The 20,405-nt window shown below is 48.5% G+C and overlaps 1 protein-coding gene across 4 annotated transcripts in view; it reads right to left on the bottom strand.

The window, feature by feature from the left end:
• Positions 1 to 7: 7 nt before the first annotated feature.
• Positions 8 to 20,405, bottom strand: part of alms1 (ALMS1 centrosome and basal body associated protein) — a 29,986-nt gene continuing 9,588 nt past the window's right edge. The window contains exons 6-10 of one of the 4 annotated variants that reach the window (XR_011476446.1): positions 5,577 to 5,753; positions 3,462 to 5,306; positions 3,156 to 3,321; positions 537 to 1,900; positions 8 to 460 (exon numbers count right to left, since the gene is read on the bottom strand). Coding sequence is in view for 2 of the 4 variants with exons in the window: in XM_070440037.1 (XP_070296138.1) it covers positions 1,434 to 1,900; positions 3,156 to 3,321; positions 3,462 to 5,306; positions 5,577 to 5,753 (2,655 nt within the window). In the remaining 2 variants the exon portion in view is untranslated. The other 3 variants (XR_011476448.1, XM_070440037.1, XM_024140454.2) reach the window with 3 other exon arrangements.

Here is a 20,405-nt window from a genome sequence, read left to right as displayed (position 1 = left end):
ACTCAGACAGACCTCCGCACCCCGGCTCAGACAGACCTCCGCACCCCGGCTCAGACAGACCTCCCGCACCCCCGGCTCAGACAGACCTCCGCACCCCGGCTCAGACAGACCTCCGCACCCCGGCTCAGACAGACCTCCGCACCCCGGCTCAGAGCCCACGGGACAGGAGGACGAAGAGGAAGAAGAGTTTACCTCTGCTGGAGCCACCTGCACTGTGTTCCCTCCTCCCACTGTTGTTGTTGAAGCCTGCTGCAGCTTGCCACTGCCAGCACCACCCAATGAGGGACCAGGTTGGCTGACCGGCATAACTGACAACAGCACAGGGCCAATCCTCGTGTCCGAGAGGCCGGCACTGCAGCCCTCAGGCTCCGCCTCCGCACGGATTCGGTCAGGAGGAAGGTGGAGCTACCGCCGGAGATGTCCTGTGGTGGTCTCCCATAATGCTCTCTGTCTTCAGAAACTGTCCTGTGGTCCCATAATGCTCTCTGTCTTCAGAACTGTCCTGTGTCTCCCATAATGCTCTCTGTCTTCAGAACTGTCCTGTGGTCTCCCATAATGCTCTCTGTCTTCAGAACTGTCCTGTGGTCTCCCATAATGCTCTCTGTCTCAGAACTGTCCTGTGGTCTCCCATAATGCTCTCTGTCTTCAGAACTGTCCTGTGGTCTCCCATAATGCTCTCTGTCTTCAGAACTGTCCTGTGGTCTCCCATAATGCTCTCTGTCTTCAGAACTGTCCTGTGGTCTCCCATAATGCTCTCTGTCCTGTAGTAGTCTCCCAGACTCCTCTCTGGCGGGTGTGGACTGGTGCTCTGCTTCTCTGGTTAGCCTGACATGACCTTCCCCGCTGTAGGCAGAGCTCTCATCTCTCTTCCTAACCCCCGGCAGCATGGAGTCAGAGGAGAGCGGGCCCAAAGCAATGAGGAGTGACTCCTTAGGTCCCCCACCCCGGCCCCACCAGAGGAGGAGGTGAAGGAGGAATCCTGGAATCCTTCCGTCTTCCTCCTGAAGAGAGGAGCAGGATGTCGTCGTCAGAGTGGAGGAGGTGGGAGGAGGCGCCAGAGGAGGAGGAGCCACCCGACACAATGTTTTCAGCCCGACCCAGCAAAAGCCTAATGTCCTGCAGAGTCTGGGAGCCTACGAAGGAATCGTCAGGATTACTACGATCCATGGTGGTGTTAACCTGGGGACAGGGTGCTACTGCTCTGTCGCTGTACTGAGACAAGACGTCTCTGTCCCTGTCGCTGTACTGAGACAAGACGTCTCTGTCCATGTCTCTGTATTGAGACAAGACGTCTCTGTCCCTGTATAAACTGTCTCGGTCTCCATCTTTGTTTTGAGTAAAGCTGTTTTTGACCCTGTGCTCTGTACTGAGATAAGCTGTCAGAACTGGACTCAAGCCTCCCTGCCAGCTCTATAGTAGCCTGGGTAGAGACATTAACTCTGCTGTCTCTCTGAGTGGCGCAGAGGACTGTAGGTCCGGAAGCATGCCAGGGTACTTTGATTATTGGACTGTGGTGCAGGGATCTGGGGCTGGTAGAGGTGGAGGTCTTGAGGCTGGGTGGACTGTGGTGCAGGGAGCTGGTAGAGGTGGAGGTCTTGAGGCTGGGTGGACTGTGGTGCAGGGGAGGATGGCTGGAGACAATGAGGATCCTGCTGGGAGTCCTGGAGCACTGTGTTCTCCACTGAGATATCCAGGGGGCAGAGGGCTATCCTCAGACTGCTCTGGCTGGGAGACCTGTCTCTGTCTGGTCCCGGAGACGGGGACAGGCAGTCCCTGGTGTTCTCTGCCTGGCTCCTTATGGGATGGAGATGGAGGCTGTCCACACTGAGAGGTAGAGACATGCTTGAGGCCACAGACAGCAGGCTGGACCTCGAGAACTCTCCTTTATGAGGGCTGTCGCCTGGGAACACCACGGGAGAAGAGAGGAAGTTACTTTATTATACAACCAGGTGGGTCTAATCCTGAGTGCTGATTGGTTAAAACCGCATTCCAGACGGTGTCTATTCAACAAGTTGCCACCGGCTAAATCTATGATGTTAAAATTACTATTTACTCTGTTCCATTTGACCTGTGCAATCCACTGTCTCATCAGCCCAGCCAGGCAATTTATAAACTGGATCTCCACTATATGGAGACGAAGGTCAGCTAGTTTGAAGTGATTGTGTTAGCTGTGTTGTTGGCTGGCTCCTCTGAACAACAGTGTCCTGACGAGAGAACACATTTTCTATGCCAGGTGAAATCGAACTTCATTAGCTCATTGTTATGGATGTATCCAAATAAATGTCACTAGAAAACAGATTAAACAAAATGCAAATGCAGCTACTGTTGTTATTCTGTTTGACGTGACTGTAATTTAGCCGTAGTTGGATAGCTAGCAAGCAAAGGATAAGAATGTTGCCAGCCATTCTGGCAATGGAACATTTAGAACGAACGACTGGGTCGCGTCCATAGATACAGAACGACTGGGTCGCGTCCATAGATACAGAACGACTGGGTCGCGTCCATAGAGACAGAACAAAGAGACTGAATGTCTCTGGCAACTGAACCGGTAGAACAAACGACCAGCCAGCTTGGGTAGCAACCCTAGATTTGTTTCAGAACTATATCTTGTGGACGGATGAAATGGTATCAATAAATTCACAACGCTGTCCTTTAGGATGGTTACCTACCTACCTACCTACCTACCTACCTACCTACCTGCCTACCTTCAGAAGGCTGTCCTATAGGATGGGTACCTACCTACCTACCTACCTACCTACCTACCTTCAGAAGGCTGTCCTATAGGATGATTACCTACCTACCTACCTACCTACCTACCTACCTTCAGAAGGCTGTCCTTTAGGATGGGTACCTACCTACCTACCTTCAGAAGGCAGTGTCCTTATGGATGGTACCTACCTACCTACCTACCTTCAGAAGGCTGTCCTATAGGATGTTTACCTACCTACCTTCAGAAGGCTGTCCTTTAGGATGGGTACCTACCCTACCTACCTTCAGAAGGCTGTCTATAGGATGGTTACCTACCTACCTACCTTCAGAAGGCTGTCCTTTAGGATGATTACCTACCTACCTTCAGAAGGCTGTCCTTTAGGATGGTTACCTACCTACCTACCTACCTACCTGCAGAAGGCTGTCCTTTAGGATGGGTTACCTACCTTCAGAAGGCTGTGTGCTCTTGGTTGGCGTGCCAGTGGCTGTGGATCCCTTTATGGTGCACAGATCAGTGGGAGAGAACTCTGGCTCTCTGATTGGCCCTCGAGGTCCAAAGGGATTGAGGATCGTAGAAGGAGATTGGTCGATCCCAAGGTTGTGAAGGTACATCTGCAGATCAGAATCAAAACAGTCATATACAGTGAGTCCATAAGAACATGTTATTGTATCGATATGGTGTTATTTTCAGATCAACACAGCAGAATGTTGGACACCTTCCCTCCTCACATAAGTTGTCAAATTAGTCTTACCGGAATCCTTTCTTCAATGTTGAGCTCCCTCTCCTTGTGTGGTGAGGAGGGTTTGGAGGACCAGTACGGGGCATAGTTATCCACCTCCAGACTGACCACAGAAGAAGCAGCCCTGACGGACACCTCAAAGTTCTGCCCACTGTGACCACTGTCCTGGGAGCTGGAGAGGACGTCTCGGTTTGATGACACGTTACTGAAGCGTCCCAGGCTGATGAAAGGAGAGGTCTCGGTTGGAGCACCACTGGGCTGTTCAGGTCTACCTCCTGACTGAACCCGGTCTGACCCTGACCCTCCCTGGGTCCTCTCCAACTCCCTGGGCTGCCCTGGAGCGCTCTCCTCCTCTGTCTGTGTCTGGCTGCTGTCCTGGTCAGTGTGCGTCTGTGCATGCTGAGCTCTCTGGATAGACGTGACCACTGTGTTGAGGGAGGAGTGAGACTGAGACCTGCCCAGGGGGGATGGCCCTCCTACAGGCCCTGCTGTGTCCTCTCTCTCGGGAAGACCACTACCTGCTGCCTCCCCTCTGGTAGGGGAGGAGGGTCCAGATTCACACCTGCTGAGGGTCTGGTTGCCCAGCTGTGGAAGACCCAGCATACGGGTCAGAGACTCAGAGACTGCATCGTAGGCCTTCTGCTTGGGAGAGACTCCGGAGAAGCCCTGAAGAGACAGGTTGTCATAGAACGACATCTTGTTTGAACTCTGGTTGGCCTTCCAGGCACCAACCTTCTGTAGGTAGTTGAGACTGGGGAGAGAATGGTGGCTTCTTCCTGAGGGCTCCTGTACTGTCTCTCTGGCAGGCAGAGTGGGGTCCGGGACAGGGGTGGCTCTATCAGCCAGGGTGACTACAGCAGGCTGGGGCTGGGAGGAGACTCTGGAGCCTGAAGAGCGATGAGAGACCTCCATGTTAAAGGTGAGGGCAGACAGCTTAGTGCTGGATCTGACTGGAGCGTGGAGGAACACACCTGGGGTGGACTGGGACACGGGCTGGGGGAGGAGGCTCAGGAACGAGACGTCTTGTTCTATGCCTGTCTGGTTCCCTGAGGACCAGAGGTCTGTCTCCCTATGGCCTCGCTCCACACTGAACCCTGCTGAAAACTGGGCCCCGACCCCGACCCCGACCCCTAACACACTGTCCAGTAGCCCTCTGGTCACGCTCAACCTCCCTTTGGCAGATCCAGTGGTTAAAACGTTAGGTGTATTGGTGACAATGTCAGGTGTGTTGACTTCACTGTGTAAGGATGGTACGGGCCCACGGCTGGCACCTCTCTGGGTCTCTGCTCCAGGCTCAGAGTCCAGACTCCTCTCTGGCTCCGAGCAGAGCTGCCTGCAGAGCGCGTTACTGCTTTCATCCGGCTGGCTGCTCAGGGAACGGATGGTGATGTTGGAAATTTCAGACATCCGCGAAGACTGTTTACTTTTGAGTTTCTCCGTCTTCTCAGGTGAGACGGAGGCTCCTCCTTGAGGGCCTTCTCTTCTCCCTGTGACTGGTGGTGAGACGTCAGGCTGCAGCTCAGGTGAGACGTCAGGCTGCAGCTCAGGTGAGACGTCAGGCTGCAGCTCAGGTGAGACGTCAGGCTGCACTCTTTGGCTCACATCCCTCTCTTCTCTCAAGCCACCTGGTTTGGAAACACAGCTGTCACTCCTGGATTCTCCCCCAAAGAAGTTTGTCCTGTTGAGAGAGGTCTCAGAGGCAGAGGAGACAGCACTGCTGCTACCGCTGGGCATCCCAACGTCCTTCTGGAGCAGCTGCAGCAGCTTTCTAGCAGGGATGTCGCCGCTGAGGAAGGAAGCGTTGTCGTCAGGGAGCACGGACAGAGGTCTGTCTGGGTCACGGAGACTGGTACGTGTCTAGTGATCAGAATCAGAAACAGACTTTATTTCGCCCAAGGACATGTACATTTACACAGAATTTTACTTGGTGATATGGCAATGCAAGCAATAGAGAAAATATACAGACAGAATATAGACAGAGAGTCATTTACACAGTCTACATACAGTATACTATATATATAAATATATAGATAGATATATATATATATACAGTATACTATATATATATATATATATATATATATATATATATATATATATATAGATCTTCCCCTCCCTGCTACCGACCAGTACCCCAGAACGATGAGTCTTCTGCCCCTCGTTATCTCTGACGGTGGCTGCGTAGCTGTCCTCCTCTGGTTGTCCCAACCCGTCACCAGGGGACATGCTGTGTTCGGAGAGGGAGCAGCAGCTACTGGCCCTCTCCTCTGACTGAGACAGGGTGGACGTGTGACCCAGAGGGTGCTGAGACAGAAAGAATACATCTCTGACTGAGACAGAATAAGCATAAATCGTACCAAACACAAAACAAACTATGGACACTAAATTGGGGCAGCAGGTAGCCTCGAGATTAGAGCTTTGGGCCAGTAACTGAAAAGTCGCTGGTTCGAATCCCAGAGCAGACAAGGTGAAAAATATGTCACTTGTGCCCTTCAGCAAGGCACTTAACCCTAATTGCTCCAGGGGCGCTGGTGACAATGGTGACCCTGGCCCCACTACCTAGGGGCGTCTAAGGGGAAGTTGGGATATGCGAGACACACATTTCCAATACATACTTGTACCCGTTGTCTAACAGGACAAATATAAACACCCCCTAAGTTATTATTATAATTGTCTTGTTGCTACCAGATCCACTAAACAATTTCACCAGACAATGTTTATTTTCTGTTTATTCTTTGTTTCCGCTGGTGGTGTCAGCTCCATTTAGCTCTGTGATCTGGTGGTGTTAGCTCCATTTAGCTCTGTGATCTGGTGGTGTTAGCTCCATTTAGCTCTGTGATCTGGTGGTGTGTTAGGTCATTTAGCTCTGTGATCTGGTGGTGTTAGCTCCATTTAGCTCTGTGATCTGGTTGGTGTTAGCTCCATTTAGCTCTGTGATCTGGTGGTGTAGCTCACATTTAGCTCTGTGATCTGGTGGTGTTAGCTCCATTTAGCTCTGTGATCTGGTGGTGTTAGTCCATTTAGCTCTGTGATCTGGTGGTGTTAGCTCCATTTAGCTCTGTGATCTGGTGGTGGTTTCCATTTAGCTCTGTGATCTGGTGGTGTTAGCTCCATTTAGCTCTGTGATCTGGTGGTGTTAGCATCCATTTAGGCTCTGTGAATCTGGTGGTGTTAGCTCCATTTAGCTCTGTGATCTGGTGGTGTTAGCTCCATTTAGCTCTGTGATCTGGTGGTGTTAGCTCCATTTAGCTCTGTGATCTGGTGGTGTTAGCTCCATTTACTCTGTGATCTGGTGGTGTCAAGCTCCATTTAGCTTTGTGATCTGGTGGTGTTAGCTCCATTTAGCTCTGTGATCTGGTGGTGTTAGCTCCATTTAGCTCTGTGAATTGGTGGTGTTAGCTCCATTTAGCTCTGTGATCTGGTGGTGTTAAGCTCCATTTAGCTCTGTGATCTGGTGGTGTTAGCTCCATTTAGCTCTGTGATCTGGTGGTGTTAGCTCCCATTTGGCTCTGTGATCTAGTGGTGTTAGCTCCATAACTTGGGTTCCGGCGCCGAAAAGAGATGGCCGCCTCGCTTCGCGTTCCTTGGAAAATATGCAGTTTTTTGTTTTTTTATGTGTTATTTCTTACATCGGTACCCAGGTAATCTTTAGGTTTCATTACATACAGTCGGGAGGAACTACTGAATATACGATTTAACGTCAACTCATCATCGTTCTACCAGGAATATAGACTTTCCGAAAACGGATCCAGTGTTTTTGCCTTCCACCCAATACAATGGATTCTGATCCCAGCCGGCGACCCTGTGCGACGCCGGAAAAGGGGCAAACGAGGCGGTCTCGTGGTCAGGCTTCGGAGACGGGCACATCGCGCTCCACTCCTAGCATACTACTCCCAAATGTCCAGTCTCTTGACATAAGGTTGATGAAATCCGAGCACGGGTAGCATTCCAGAGAGACATCAGGGATTGCAACGTGCTCTGCTTCACGGAAACATGGCTAATCAAGGGACGCTAACGGAGTCGGTGCAGCCAGCTGGTTTCTTCATGCATCGCGCCGACAGAAACAAACATCTTTCCGGTAAGAAGAGGGGGCGGGGGGGTATGCCTTATGATTAACGAGAAGTGGTGTGATCATATAACAACACACAGGAACTCAAGTCATTCTGTCACTGATCTAGAACTCCTCACAATCAAATGTCGACCGCATTATCTACCAAGGGAATTCTCTTCAATCATAATCACAGCCGTATATATTCCCCCCAAGCAGACACATCGATGGCCCTGAACGAACTTTATCTGACTCTTTGTAAACTGGAAACCACACCCCTGAGGCTGCTATTCATCGTAGCTGGGGATTTTTAACAAGGCTAATCTAAAACAAAACTCCCTAAATTCTATCAGCATATCGATTGTGCACTCAGGGCTGGAAAAACCCTAGATCATTGTTATACTAATTTCCGCGACGCATATAAGGCCTCCCCCGCCCCCCTTCGGAAAAGCTGACCACGACTCCATTTTGTTGATTCAGCACACAGAAAGACTTACGCATCACTTTGCAAATATAACATAGTCCTCGCACATCCATACAAGAATCTAGGAAGAATAACGTAAAATAGAAGCCACACATGTCTCTCAAAAAGGCTCAAGCGTCCAGTAATTAACGTCTTGGGTGTACACCATGACACCGAAAACTTTGATCAACAGACTTTTTTCACACCGAGTATGCAATGCGACTTTCAACATCATGTTTGATGACTGCGGCTGTTTAGAGAGATTGGTATTCACTGCATTCTTTGAGTGTATCTCAACAAGTATATAATTGCAGGACGATGAATAGTGATAACACTGTGGACTATGTGATTCCGAGGACGCAGAAGTTGCAAATCATCATTTTGAAGAAGTACATGACGCAATGAAGTAACTACACAAACACGCACAACTTCGTACTGCATAAAAAAACTTCCAATGAACACCTAGAATACAATACGTCGTGATTTGACGCCAGCACACATCTGTAAGTCGCACAGCTGTTGATGATACTTGTTAATAGTACGCGTAAGTTCTACATTGAGCTGTTTTAACCAGGGCAAGGTGAACAGAGAGTAACAGCAGAGTGCAGAGAATGACTCGAGAAGCGGTATTGTCTCGTCAACGTTGCAAGCAAGGTCAATCAAACGAGAACTAAGCTCCACGAATTACAGGAACAAAAAATCCGTATGTCTCGCATATTCCATAAAACACAGCTCAGATCAAACAAGAGGTCATATGGGGCAGGGTCTGAACAAGTCAAAACCAAGAGAGAGATTAACAGAACACGAATATACTCAAAAACCGAAGCTCCGAGAGTGCTGCGAGATGACAGATATGTAGTCAGCTCTTCTCTCACAAAACACGAAGACTCGCGCATATCACGCTCTAGCTATTATTATTGCCCCACGAGTAATATGTAAAGACGCACACTATATTTCCCTAAACAGTAGCTGCCTATCAAAGAGATACACGGCGCTTTCCGCTATACTGAAAACCTCGCTCGGGATACGTCTCGTAATTCACTTTTCATTTGGTGTGGAGTTAAAACTAGATTATTAATTAGAGAACTGTATATGGTTAAACACTGTGGAACACGTTCCCGCCACAAGCGACGTTGTTCTCGAGCAGAACACCTTTCAGACGGGCATTCTCGACTACAAGAAATAGACCCGCACTTTCGCATAACACCGTTCCTCTAAAGATGTCCATGATAGATTTGAAACAACGGAAATAAGCACTTTTCAAACAAGCTGCACCAAATCATTGTTGAAATACATCGATAAACATTTAGAAGCACTTTCTCAAAAACGGAAGAGCATGCGAGAAATATCAGATGTATGTTAGAGAGAGTCAGCTAACGAAACATTTGTCACTTCAATGCCAGAGAGCGCGGTCTTTAAAAGGGGATGCCTTGTCATGTGGCCTAGCAAGCTTGCTGGAGGTGGTAACCGATGTTTAAATGTTAATTTTACTCTATTGGTAACTTCGGTTTTTCTTAATCAAGCCGTCACTGGGATCTGCAGTGGGAAGGAAGAGCACCCTGGCAGAGTTTTGGTAGTGCAGGCAGTTGGGCGAACATGTGGCAGATGGCACTAGCTAGTATGAATCTACTACAACAAACATTGTTTGCCAGTAGCAAAGCAGACATAACTTAAAAGTAGTTGTTAGCTTCTGTCATTGGCAGCAATGACACTCGTAAGTGACAGGGTTTTTCGCTTCCAGTACACTGGGGGGTTTCTTTTTGTAAAATTCAGGGATGATAGGAACCCTCGGTTGGAGTTGATCGGTAGGTATTCTCCTAAGCCAGGCAAAGTTTGACCAACATCTGGGGATACATGAGTACATGAGAATTTGAATTGAAACTTGCTGTACTATACCGATATCATATGTCCTTCCATGAATATACCATGGGGATCTTCATGAGGGCCTGATGCTCTTGATTGCCCCTGTTAAGGGTCGAATGATGATTATTATCAGGCTACTCTGTTTGTTAGTTTTAATCACGAGGATGGGATTAGAAACACTCTATGTGCCTAGTTCGCTGTGTCCCTTTTTGCAGCAGTTGGCACACTGCGATTAATATGGCAGCAATAAGTCGCGAGTTACGTAGCCACTGCTTTTCTCAGCTTTACAAACAGACGCGATACTCTAGAACTCGGATCTGTCAATTGCAACACCACCACAGAGGATTAAGTCTCTGGTTTGGTTGTACAATAGTTTAATTATGCTGCTTGCAGAATCATTGTTGAAATATAGCATGAAAGTTCAGCAGGCACCATTTTCGTCTCCAATAAGCAACTACTCTATATGAAACTCGAATGTCTCTCACCCAGAGATCTGAGCTATATTCCGCTAGGACAATCACAATATACAATTTTTCGCATGTTGGAAGCTCTATAACGCTCATGTTGATGGGCACGGAAACTTGATCCACTATCTGTTCACAATCCGCTGATGTATTTGATCGTATTAGTCTAAGACGTGACTGGCGTTGGATTCAAGTACAGGATTGATAAGTGTACACCAGGACACGTCGTGTTGGAACAGAGCCTGTAGCCTTGTGGACAGCTATTATGTTTGTTTGTGAGTAATACTAGGATTAAGTATGGACTGGATCAACAAATGAGAGATACGTGAGTACAGCATTTTCCTTGATATAGGGGGCGACGTGGAGAGAACGGACACTTCTCACTAAATATCAGCGTCGCGGAGATTTTGATGTGTCAAACTCACCTCTGGGTAAGGATAGACAAATGATCTAGTGTTTTGTTTTTTTTTTCAGTGACCTTGGTAAAGCGGGGGAGTCGTATTAATATTGTTGCAGAATGAGATTTAGAGGAGGTCTTAATTGATTTTTTCTAGATTAGCTCTGGTGTTGTTAAAAATCCGCCTCATCTACGACTCAGCAAGGGCTCTTCTAGCGGAGTGTGTAGGCATTTGATATCACTCAGTTCAGTGAATACAAAGAGTCAACTTTATAAAGTTCGTTCCATTCAGACAGAAGGCCATCCTCGATTGTTGTCTGCTTGGGTTTGTGGAGAAAGAAATACAGGATAATTAAGACGGTCTCGCATGTATTTTTTCAGATAAAATGACAGAGAAAGTCTTCCTTGGTAGATCAAAAATTCAGCGGGAAATATCGACCATAGTAATATGGAGACATTGTTTCGAGATAAGAGCTCTCTAGAGGTCAGCGAAGATACACAGTGTAGATAGAACTTTGAGTTCCATGTTGTGAATTGTCTCATGAGGATTATTGACTCAACACTTCTTCATCTATACAGTTATTCCATCACTACATCATGCTATTCTCGACCCGCCACCGTGCCTGGGTAAGCTGACATTTTTCTTTAACGTGCAGTGAAAGATGTTGTTTTTAACTGTCCAGGAGCGATAGCGAATGCATCGAACTGGGGAAAGCCAACGACGTGTGCTGCCAGCGCAAGGATGCTCCCGAGATTAGCGTCCCATGAGTTAGCATGTCATATCTTGCGAATAGACAAGCGAAGAATAAAGCAACTTGTTTGCAAATAAATCCGACTAGGATTAGCCTTATCTATCATGTGCAATTGCTACGCTTTCGTATGCTCGGGGCAATTTCCTTCAATCACCTTATTGTATGAGCTGAAGGAATTGACTGGATTATTGCCAGTGAGTAGCTAAGGCTTAGGGTTGTAGTAAGATGGCGGCAGGGGATGTAGTCATCACGGGAACTGTCTTGCGAAGGCATTGTGATTCGTCAGGGAGCCACAGTGCTCCAGGCAAGGTTGCACATTGGAATACCGACTAGTAGCCCATGTTTCCTAACCCCACGGCGTTTTTGCTTACAGTGGTACGCAACGCAAGCGTGGCGATTCAGTAGTTCACATTGTATTGGGTGGAAGGCAAAACCTCTGATGGGATCCGTTCATCGGCGCAAAGCTTCCATTAGATTTACTGTAGGGGGTGAAATTATAACGATGTTATGAGTTTTGTCAAACTTTCTAATGCTGTTAAATCAGTGGATGATAGGGAATATATCACGACTGGTGTAGGTATCCATAGCCTCGTTATCTGAGCAAGTGTAATTCAAGACATTACAGAAATAAAGATCTAGAAACAATGGACGGACTTATGTCCGCATCCGATTATAAACGCAAATAACTCTAAATTCATCAGTAATTTATCATAAATAGCACAAAAAGACATTGGAACATGTTATTTTTTTTCTGCTAAAGGATCACAGGCGTAAGCGAAAGGGTGCCTTAAATCTCTTTTTCGGAGAGCCGATGATAGAAAGCGAGATAGCTTCTCGAGCCAGTTGGCAACAATATAGAAAAATCAGAATAACACTTTACCAAAGATATACTCAAGCCTCTAAAATCAGGGCTTAGACACCAACATACAAGGAAAGACATGAGACCGAAATGGAGCCTAAACACTCTATCCAAAAACAGAGACTCCTACAGAGCTAAAATAGGAAGATCATGATCACCTGAGATCAAACAATAGACGGGACTAAAATGGAGTCTCTGAAGCGACGCACCCAGATTCTCAAGAAAGCTAAATGGAAGCTAACTACACCACATCCACATAGGGAGTAACACAGAGATGCCATAACAATGGGAAGCATATATCAAACCAACCACACTTAATTTTCACACAGAGCTTAAAATGGACGCTAGACAATCCTACCAAATTCGAATGTACCTATGGGATCATAGAACGCCTCTACTAGATAAGGTAGGCTAAGACATCTCACCTTTTAAGTACTGGGGTTTAAGAAAAAAATCAGAACAAATCAAGATAGGATAGCTAGGAATGAAGAGACTAACCATGCCTGGGCAGTACCATGATCATCAGGACAGAGCTTAATTGTTGGACGCATAACACCAAAATGTAGGGACAAGAGTACACATGGAGCTAAAAAACACACACCTAGATTTCTCCAAACACACGCACACTAAACTCGGATGCACTAACACTCATAGACCTAGTTAATTCGGACAGTCTGTAAGTGAATTTTTTTTTAGGGGGTACTGGGTGGTTGAATCAGGATGATAGGAACACTGGTGGACAGTTTTTCACAAGAGGTAAATCGAATTGCTCCACAACACTCTACCGAAGAATCACAACGAGAAGAGTCTAAACATGGAGCTCATAAGTCTCCACTCACTACGCAGTCGACAGAGCTCACATCATGGGAGCTACCACACAAGATCACAGAGCTATGAATGAGAAGATAACACCAGGAAATAAGGCACTTTTACCAGAAATACAGAGGCTTAATGGAGCGGTACAAATTCACTGTTGATAGACGTAGAATCCACAAGATATTGAAATGCGACTGCTAATCATCTCAAAAACCCAGAAATATCACAGAACTAAATGGAGCTGACACCACCCCAAGGCTCGGCCTAAGAATTCGACTTTTTGAGAGACTAAAATATACAGGGTAAATATGCATAACGTAGCACACAACTTTGCGCTATAAAGACCAAGCATTCAAGTCAGAGACTAAATTGGACTGGTTTTGAGCTGACACGTACCTTCTAGTCAGAGTCGAGATATTCACTATAGAGTAAATGGATTAAGACTAGCATCGCTGTATTAGCGAGTAGTCAATAGAGACATACATTTGTATGCTGAAACAGTCCATTCAACCAGATCCATGACAGACCTAAAGGTGGACAAGCTAGTATACGCCATTGCCAAAGATAGAGAAAGCTAAATGGATGCTAAACCACCAACCACTCAGATCACCAAATGAAGACATAAATCGGAAGGCTGTACTCAAAAACTGCATAACATTTACGATCGCACCTCATGGTGAAGCGATGAATAGGTATGTTCTTGTTATACACAGACGCAGCGTGTGAAACACAAAAGACATAGAAAACTCAGAAGAAAATATAAACGCATGTAGATCTCTGGGACGAGATTTCAAGGCACTTAGTTATGAGTTGGTGACATACCATTGGTTGTAAGACAATCAAGAAAAATCTAAGTTATAAATAAACACTTTTCCATAAACAATAGAATGTCTCTAAAATCATGTTTCATCACATCTGTAAGTAATTTTACTTTAAGGTCGTTGTGGTCTAGTGTATCTATTGTTAGAGATCACGCTGGTATGAAGATGAGAGACACTACGGGGGATGAGGTAATCGTAGATTTTGTGACAAGAATGCAGGGTGTTGTCCAGCGATAACTTCGACATAATTTACATGAATTTATAAACAACCTCCCCCTTCTCCATAACACCACACGTTCATATATAAGAATCAAAAACAAAAATTTATACAATAGACAACATACTGTAAGTGAATTTTTAATATGATCACAGCTACCAGGTAGTGGGGCCAGGGTCACCATTGTCACCAGCGCCCCTGGAGCAATTAGGGTTAAGTGCCTGCTGAAGGGCACAAGTGACATATTTTTCACCTTGTCTGCTCTGGGATTCGAACCAGCGACTTTTCAGTTACTGGCCCAAAGCTCTAATCTCGAGGCTACCTGCTGCCCCAATTTAGTGTCCATAGTTTGTTTTGTGTTTGGTACGATTTTAGCTATTCTGTCTCAGTCAGAGATGTATTCTTTCTGTCTCAGCACCCTCTGGGTCACACGTCCACCCTGTCTCAGTCAGAGGAGAGGGCCAGTAGCTGCTGCTCCCTCTCCGAACACAGCATGTCCCTGGTGACGGGTTGGGACAACCAGAGGAGGACAGCTACGCAGCCACCGTCAGAGATAACGAGGGCAGAAGACTCATCGTTCTGGGGTACTGGTCGGTAGCAGGGAGGGGAAGATCTATATATATATATATATATATATTATATATATATATTATATAGTATACTGTATATATATATATATCTATCTTATATTTTATATATATAGTATACTGTATGTAGACTGTGTAAATGACTCTCTGTCTATATTCTGTCTGTATATTTTCTCTATTGCTTGCATTGCCATATCACCAAGTAAAATTCTGTGTAAATGTACATTGTCTTGGGCGAAATAAAGTCTGTTTCTGATTCTGATCACTAGACACGTACAGTCTCCGTGACCCAGACAGACCTCTGTCCGTGCTCCCTGACGACAACGCTTCCTTCTCAGGGCGACATCCTGCTAGAAAGCTGCTGCAGCTGCTCCAGAAGGACGTTGGGATGCCCAGCGGTAGCAGCAGTGCTGTCTCCTCTGCCTCTGAGACCTCTCTCAACAGGACAAACTTCTTTGGGGAGAATCCAGGAGTGACAGCTGTGTTTCCAACCAGGTGGCTTGAGAGAAGAGAGGGATGTGAGCCAAAGAGTGCAGCCTGACGTCTCACCTGAGCTGCAGCCTGACGTCTCACCTGAGCTGCAGCCTGACGTCTCACCTGAGCTGCAGCCTGACGTCTCACCACCAGTCACAGGGAGAAGAGAAGGCCCTCAAGGAGGAGCCTCCGTCTCTCTGAGAAGACGGAGAAACTCAAAATAAACAGTCTTCGCGGATGTCTGAAATTTCCAACATCACCATCCGTTCCCTGAGCAGCCAGCCGGATGAAAGCAGTAACGCGCTCTGCAGGCAGCTCTGCTCGGAGCCAGAGAGGAGTCTGGACTCTGAGCCTGGAGCAGAGACCCAGAGAGGTGCCAGCCGTGGGCCCGTACCATCCTTACACAGTGAAGTCAACACACCTGACATTGTCACAATACACCTAACGTTTTAACCACTGGATCTGCCAAAGGGAGGTTGAGCGTGACCAGAGGGCTACTGGACAGTGTGTTAGGGTCGGGGTCGGGGTCGGGGCCCAGTTTTCAGCAGGGTTCAGTGTGGAGCGAGGCCATAGGGAGACAGACCTCTGGTCCTCAGGGACCAGACAGGCATAGAACAGACGTCTCGTTCCTGAGCCTCCTCCCCCAGCCCGTGTCCCAGTCCACCCAGGTGTGTTCTCCCACGCTCCAGTCAGATCCAGCACTAGCTGTCTGCCCTCACCTTTAACATGGAGGTTCTCATCGCTCTTCAGGCTCCAGAGTCTCCTCCCAGCCCCAGCCTGCTGTAGTCACCCTGGCTGATAGAGCCACCCCTGTCCCGGACCCCACTCTGCCTGCCAGAGAGACAGTACAGGAGCCCTCAGGAAGAAGCCACCATTCTCTCCCCAGTCTCAACTACCTACAGAAGGTTGGTGCCTGAAGGCCAACCAGAGTTCAAACAAGATGTCGTTCTATGACAACCTGTCTCTTCAGGGCTTCTCCGGAGTCTCTCCAAGCAGAAGGCCTACGATGCAGTCTCTGAGTCTCTGACCCGTATGCTGGGTCTTCCACAGCTGGGCAACCAGACCCTCAGCAGGTGTGAATCTGGACCCTCCTCCCCTACCAGAGGGGAGCAGCAGGTAGTGGTCTTCCCGAGAGAGAGGACACAGCAGGGCCTGTAGGAGGGCCATCCCCCTGGGCAGGTCTCAGTCTCCACTCCTCCCTCAACACAGTGGTCACGTCTATCCAGAGAGCTCAGCATGCACAGACGCACACTGACCAGGACAGCAGCCAGACACAGACAGAGGAGGAGAGCGCTCCAGGGCAGCCCAGGGGTTGGAGAGGACCCAGGGAGGGTCAGGGTCAGACCGGGTTCAGTCAGGAGGTAGACCTGAACAGCCCAGTGGTGCTCCAACCGAGACCTCTCCTTTCATCAGCCTGGGACGCTTCAGTAACGTGTCATCAACCGAGACGTCCTCTCAGCTCCCAGGCAGTGGTCACAGTGGGCAGAACTTTGAGGTTGTCCGTCAGGGCTGCTTCTTCTGTGGTCAGTCTGGAGGTGGATAACTATGCCCGTACTGGTCCTCCAAACCTCCTCACCACACAAGGAGAGGGAGCTCAACATTGAAGAAAGGATTCCGGTAAGACTAATTTGACAACTTATGTGAGGAGGGAAGGTGTCCAACATTCTGCTGTGTTGATCTGAAAATAACACCATATCGATACAATAACATGTTCTTATGGACTCACTGTATATGACTGTTTTGATTCTGATCTGCAGATGTACCTTCACAACCTTGGGATCGACCAATCTCCTTCTACGATCCTCAATCCCTTTGGACCTCGAGGGCCAATCAGAGAGCCAGAGTTCTCTCCCCACTGATCTGTGCACCATAAAGGGATCCACAGCCACTGGCACGCAACAAGAGCACACAGCCTTCTGAAGGTAGGTACCCATCCTAAAGGACAGCCTTCTGCAGGTAGGTAGGTAGGTAGGTAGGTAACCATCTCAAGGACAGCCTTCTGAAGGTAGGTAGGTAATCATCCTAAAGGACAGCCTTCTGAAGGTAGGTAGGTAGGTAGGTAACCATCCTATAGGACAGCCTTCTGAAGGTAGGTAGGTAGGTAGGTACCCATCCTAAAGGACAGCCTTCTGAAGGTAGGTAGGTAACCATCCTATAGGACAGCCTTCTGAAGGTAGGTAGGTAGGTAGGTACCCATCCTAAAGGACAGCCTTCTGAAGGTAGGTAGGTAGGTAACCATCCTAAAGGACAGCCTTCTGAAGGTAGGTAGGTAGGTACCCATCCTAAAGGACAGCCTTCTGAAGGTAGGTAGGTAGGTAGGTAGGTAGGTAGGTAATATCCTATAGGACAGCCTTCTGAAGGTAGGTAGGTAGGTAGGTAGGTAGGTAGGTACCCATCCTATAGGACAGCCTTCTGAAGGTAGGCAGGTAGGTAGGTAGGTAGGTAGGTGTAGGTAGGTAACCATCCTAAAGGACAGCGTTGTGAATTTATTTGATACCATTTCATCCGTCCACAAGATATAGTTCTGAAACAAATCTAGGGTTGCTACCCAAGCTGGCTGGTCGTTTGTTCTAACCGGTTCAGTTGCCAGAGACATTCAGTCTCTTTGTTCTGTCTCTATGGACGCGACCCAGTCGTTCTGTATCTATGGACGCGACCCAGTCGTTCTGTATCTATGGACGCGACCCAGTCGTTCGTTCTAAATGTTCCATTGCCAGAATGGCTGGCAACATTCTTATCCTTTGCTTGCTAGCTATCCAACTACGGCTAAATTACAGTCACGTCAAACAGAATAACAACAGTAGCTGCATTTGCATTTTGTTTAATCTGTTTTCTAGTGACATTTATTTGGATACATCCATAACAATGAGCTAATAAAGTTCGATTTCACCTGGCATAGAAAATGTGTTCTCTCGTCAGGACACTGTTGTTCAGAGGAGCCAGCCAACACACAGCTAACACATCACTTCAAACTAGCTGACCTTCGTCTCCATATAGTGGAGATCCAGTTTATAAATTGCCTGGCTGGGCTGATGAGACAGTGGATTGCACAGGTCAAATGGAACAGAGTAAATAGTAATTTTAACATCATAGATTTAGCCGGTGGCAACTTGTTGAATAGACACCGTCTGGAATGCGGTTTTAACCAATCAGCACTCAGGATTAGACCCACCTGGTTGTATATAAAGTAACTTCCTCTCTTCTCCCGTGGTGTTCCCAGGCGACAGCCCTCATAAAGGAGAGTTCTCGAGGTCCAGCTGCTGTCTGTGGCCTCAAGCATGTCTCTACCTCTCAGTGTGGACAGCCTCCACTCCATCACCATAAGGAGCCAGGCAGAGAACACCAGGGACTGCCTGTCCCCGTCTCCGGGACCAGACAGAGACAGGTCTCCCAGCCAGAGCAGTCTGAGGATAGCCCTCTGCCCCTGGATATCTCAGTGGAGAACACAGTGCTCCAGGACTCCCAGCAGGATCCTCATGGTCTCCAGCCATCCTCCCTGCACACAGTCCCCCAGCCTCAAGACCTCCACCTCTACCAGCTCCCTGCACCACAGTCCACCCAGCCTCAAGACTCCACCTCTACAGCTCCTGCACCACAGTCCACCCAGCCTCAAGACCTCCACCTCTACCAGCTCCCTGCACCACAGTCCACCCAGCTCCAAGACCTCCACCTCTCCCAGATCCCTGCACCACAGTCCAAATAATCAAAGTACCCTGGCATGCTTCCGGACCTACAGTCCTCTGCGCCACTCAGAGAGACAGCAGAGTTAATGTCTCTACCAGGCTACTATAGAGCTGGCAGGGAGGCTTGAGTCCAGTTCTGACAGCTTATCTCAGTACAGAGCCAGGGTCAAAAACAGCTTATACTAAAACAAAGATGGAGACGAGACAGTTTATACAGGGACAGAGACGTCTTGTCTCAATACAGAGACATGGACAGAGACGTCTTGTCTCAGTACAGCGACAGGGCAGAGACGTCTTGTCTCAGTACAGGCGACAGAGCAGTAGCACCCTGTCCCCAGGTTAACACCACCATGGATCGTAGTAATCCTGACGATTCCTTCGTAGGCTCCCAGACTCTGCAGGACATTAGGCTTTTGCTGGGTCGGGCTGAAAACATTGTGTCGGGTGGCTCCTCCTCCTCTGGCGCCTCCTCCCACCTCCTCCACTCTGACGACGACATCCTGCTCCCTCTTCAGGAGGAAGACGGAAGGATTCCAGGATTCCTCCTTCCCATCCTCCTCTGGTGGGGCCGGGGTGGGGGACCTAAGGAGTCACTCCTCATTGCTTTGGGCCCGCTCTCCTCTGACTCCATGCTGCCGGGGGTTAGGAAGAGAGATGAGAGCTCTGCCTACAGCGGGGAAGGTCATGTCAGGCTAACCAGAGAGCAGAGCACCAGTCCACACCCGCCAGAGAGGAGTCTGGGAAGACTACTACAGGACAGAGAGCATTATGGGAGACCACAGGACAGTTCTGAAGACAGAGAGCATTATGGGAGACCACAGGACAGTTCTGAAGACAGAGAGCATTATGGGAGACCACAGGACAGTTCTGAAGACAGAGAGCATTATGGGAGACCACAGGACAGTTCTGAGACAGAGAGCATTATGGGAGAACCACAGGACAGTTCTGAAGACAGAGAGCATTATGGGAGACCACAGGACAGTTCTGAGACAGAGAGCATTATGGAGACACAGGACAGTTCTGAAGACAGAGAGCATTATGGGACCACAGGACAGTTTCTGAGACAGAGAGCATTAGGGAGACCACCACAGGACATCTCCGGCGGTAGCTCCACCTTCCTCCTGACCGAATCCGTGCGGAGGCGGAGCCTGAGGGCTGCAGTGCCGGCCTCTCGGACACGAGGATTGGCCCTGTGCTGTTGTCAGTTATGCCGGTCAGCCAACCTGGTCCCTCATTGGGTGGTGCTGGCAGTGGCAAGCTGCAGCAGGCTTCAACAACAACAGTGGGAGGAGGAACACAGTGCAGGTGGCTCCAGCAGAGGTAAACTCTTTCTTCCTCTTCGTCCTCCTGTCCCGTGGGCTCTGAGCCGGGGTGCGGAGGTCTGTCTGAGCCGGGGTGCGGAGGTCTGTCTGAGCCGGGGTGCGGAGGTCTGTCTGAGCCGGGGTGCGGGAGGTCTGTCTGAGCCGGGGTGCGGAGGTCTGTCTGAGCCGGGGTGCGGAGGTCTGTCTGAGT

The sequence above is a fragment of the Salvelinus sp. IW2-2015 genome, unplaced genomic scaffold (genome assembly GCF_002910315.2).
Source record: "Salvelinus sp. IW2-2015 unplaced genomic scaffold, ASM291031v2 Un_scaffold2145, whole genome shotgun sequence".
NCBI classification, from domain to species: domain Eukaryota; kingdom Metazoa; phylum Chordata; class Actinopteri; order Salmoniformes; family Salmonidae; genus Salvelinus; species Salvelinus sp. IW2-2015.
Note: the sequence above shows the minus strand (reverse complement) of the source record. Positions and strands in the feature narration are given on the sequence as shown.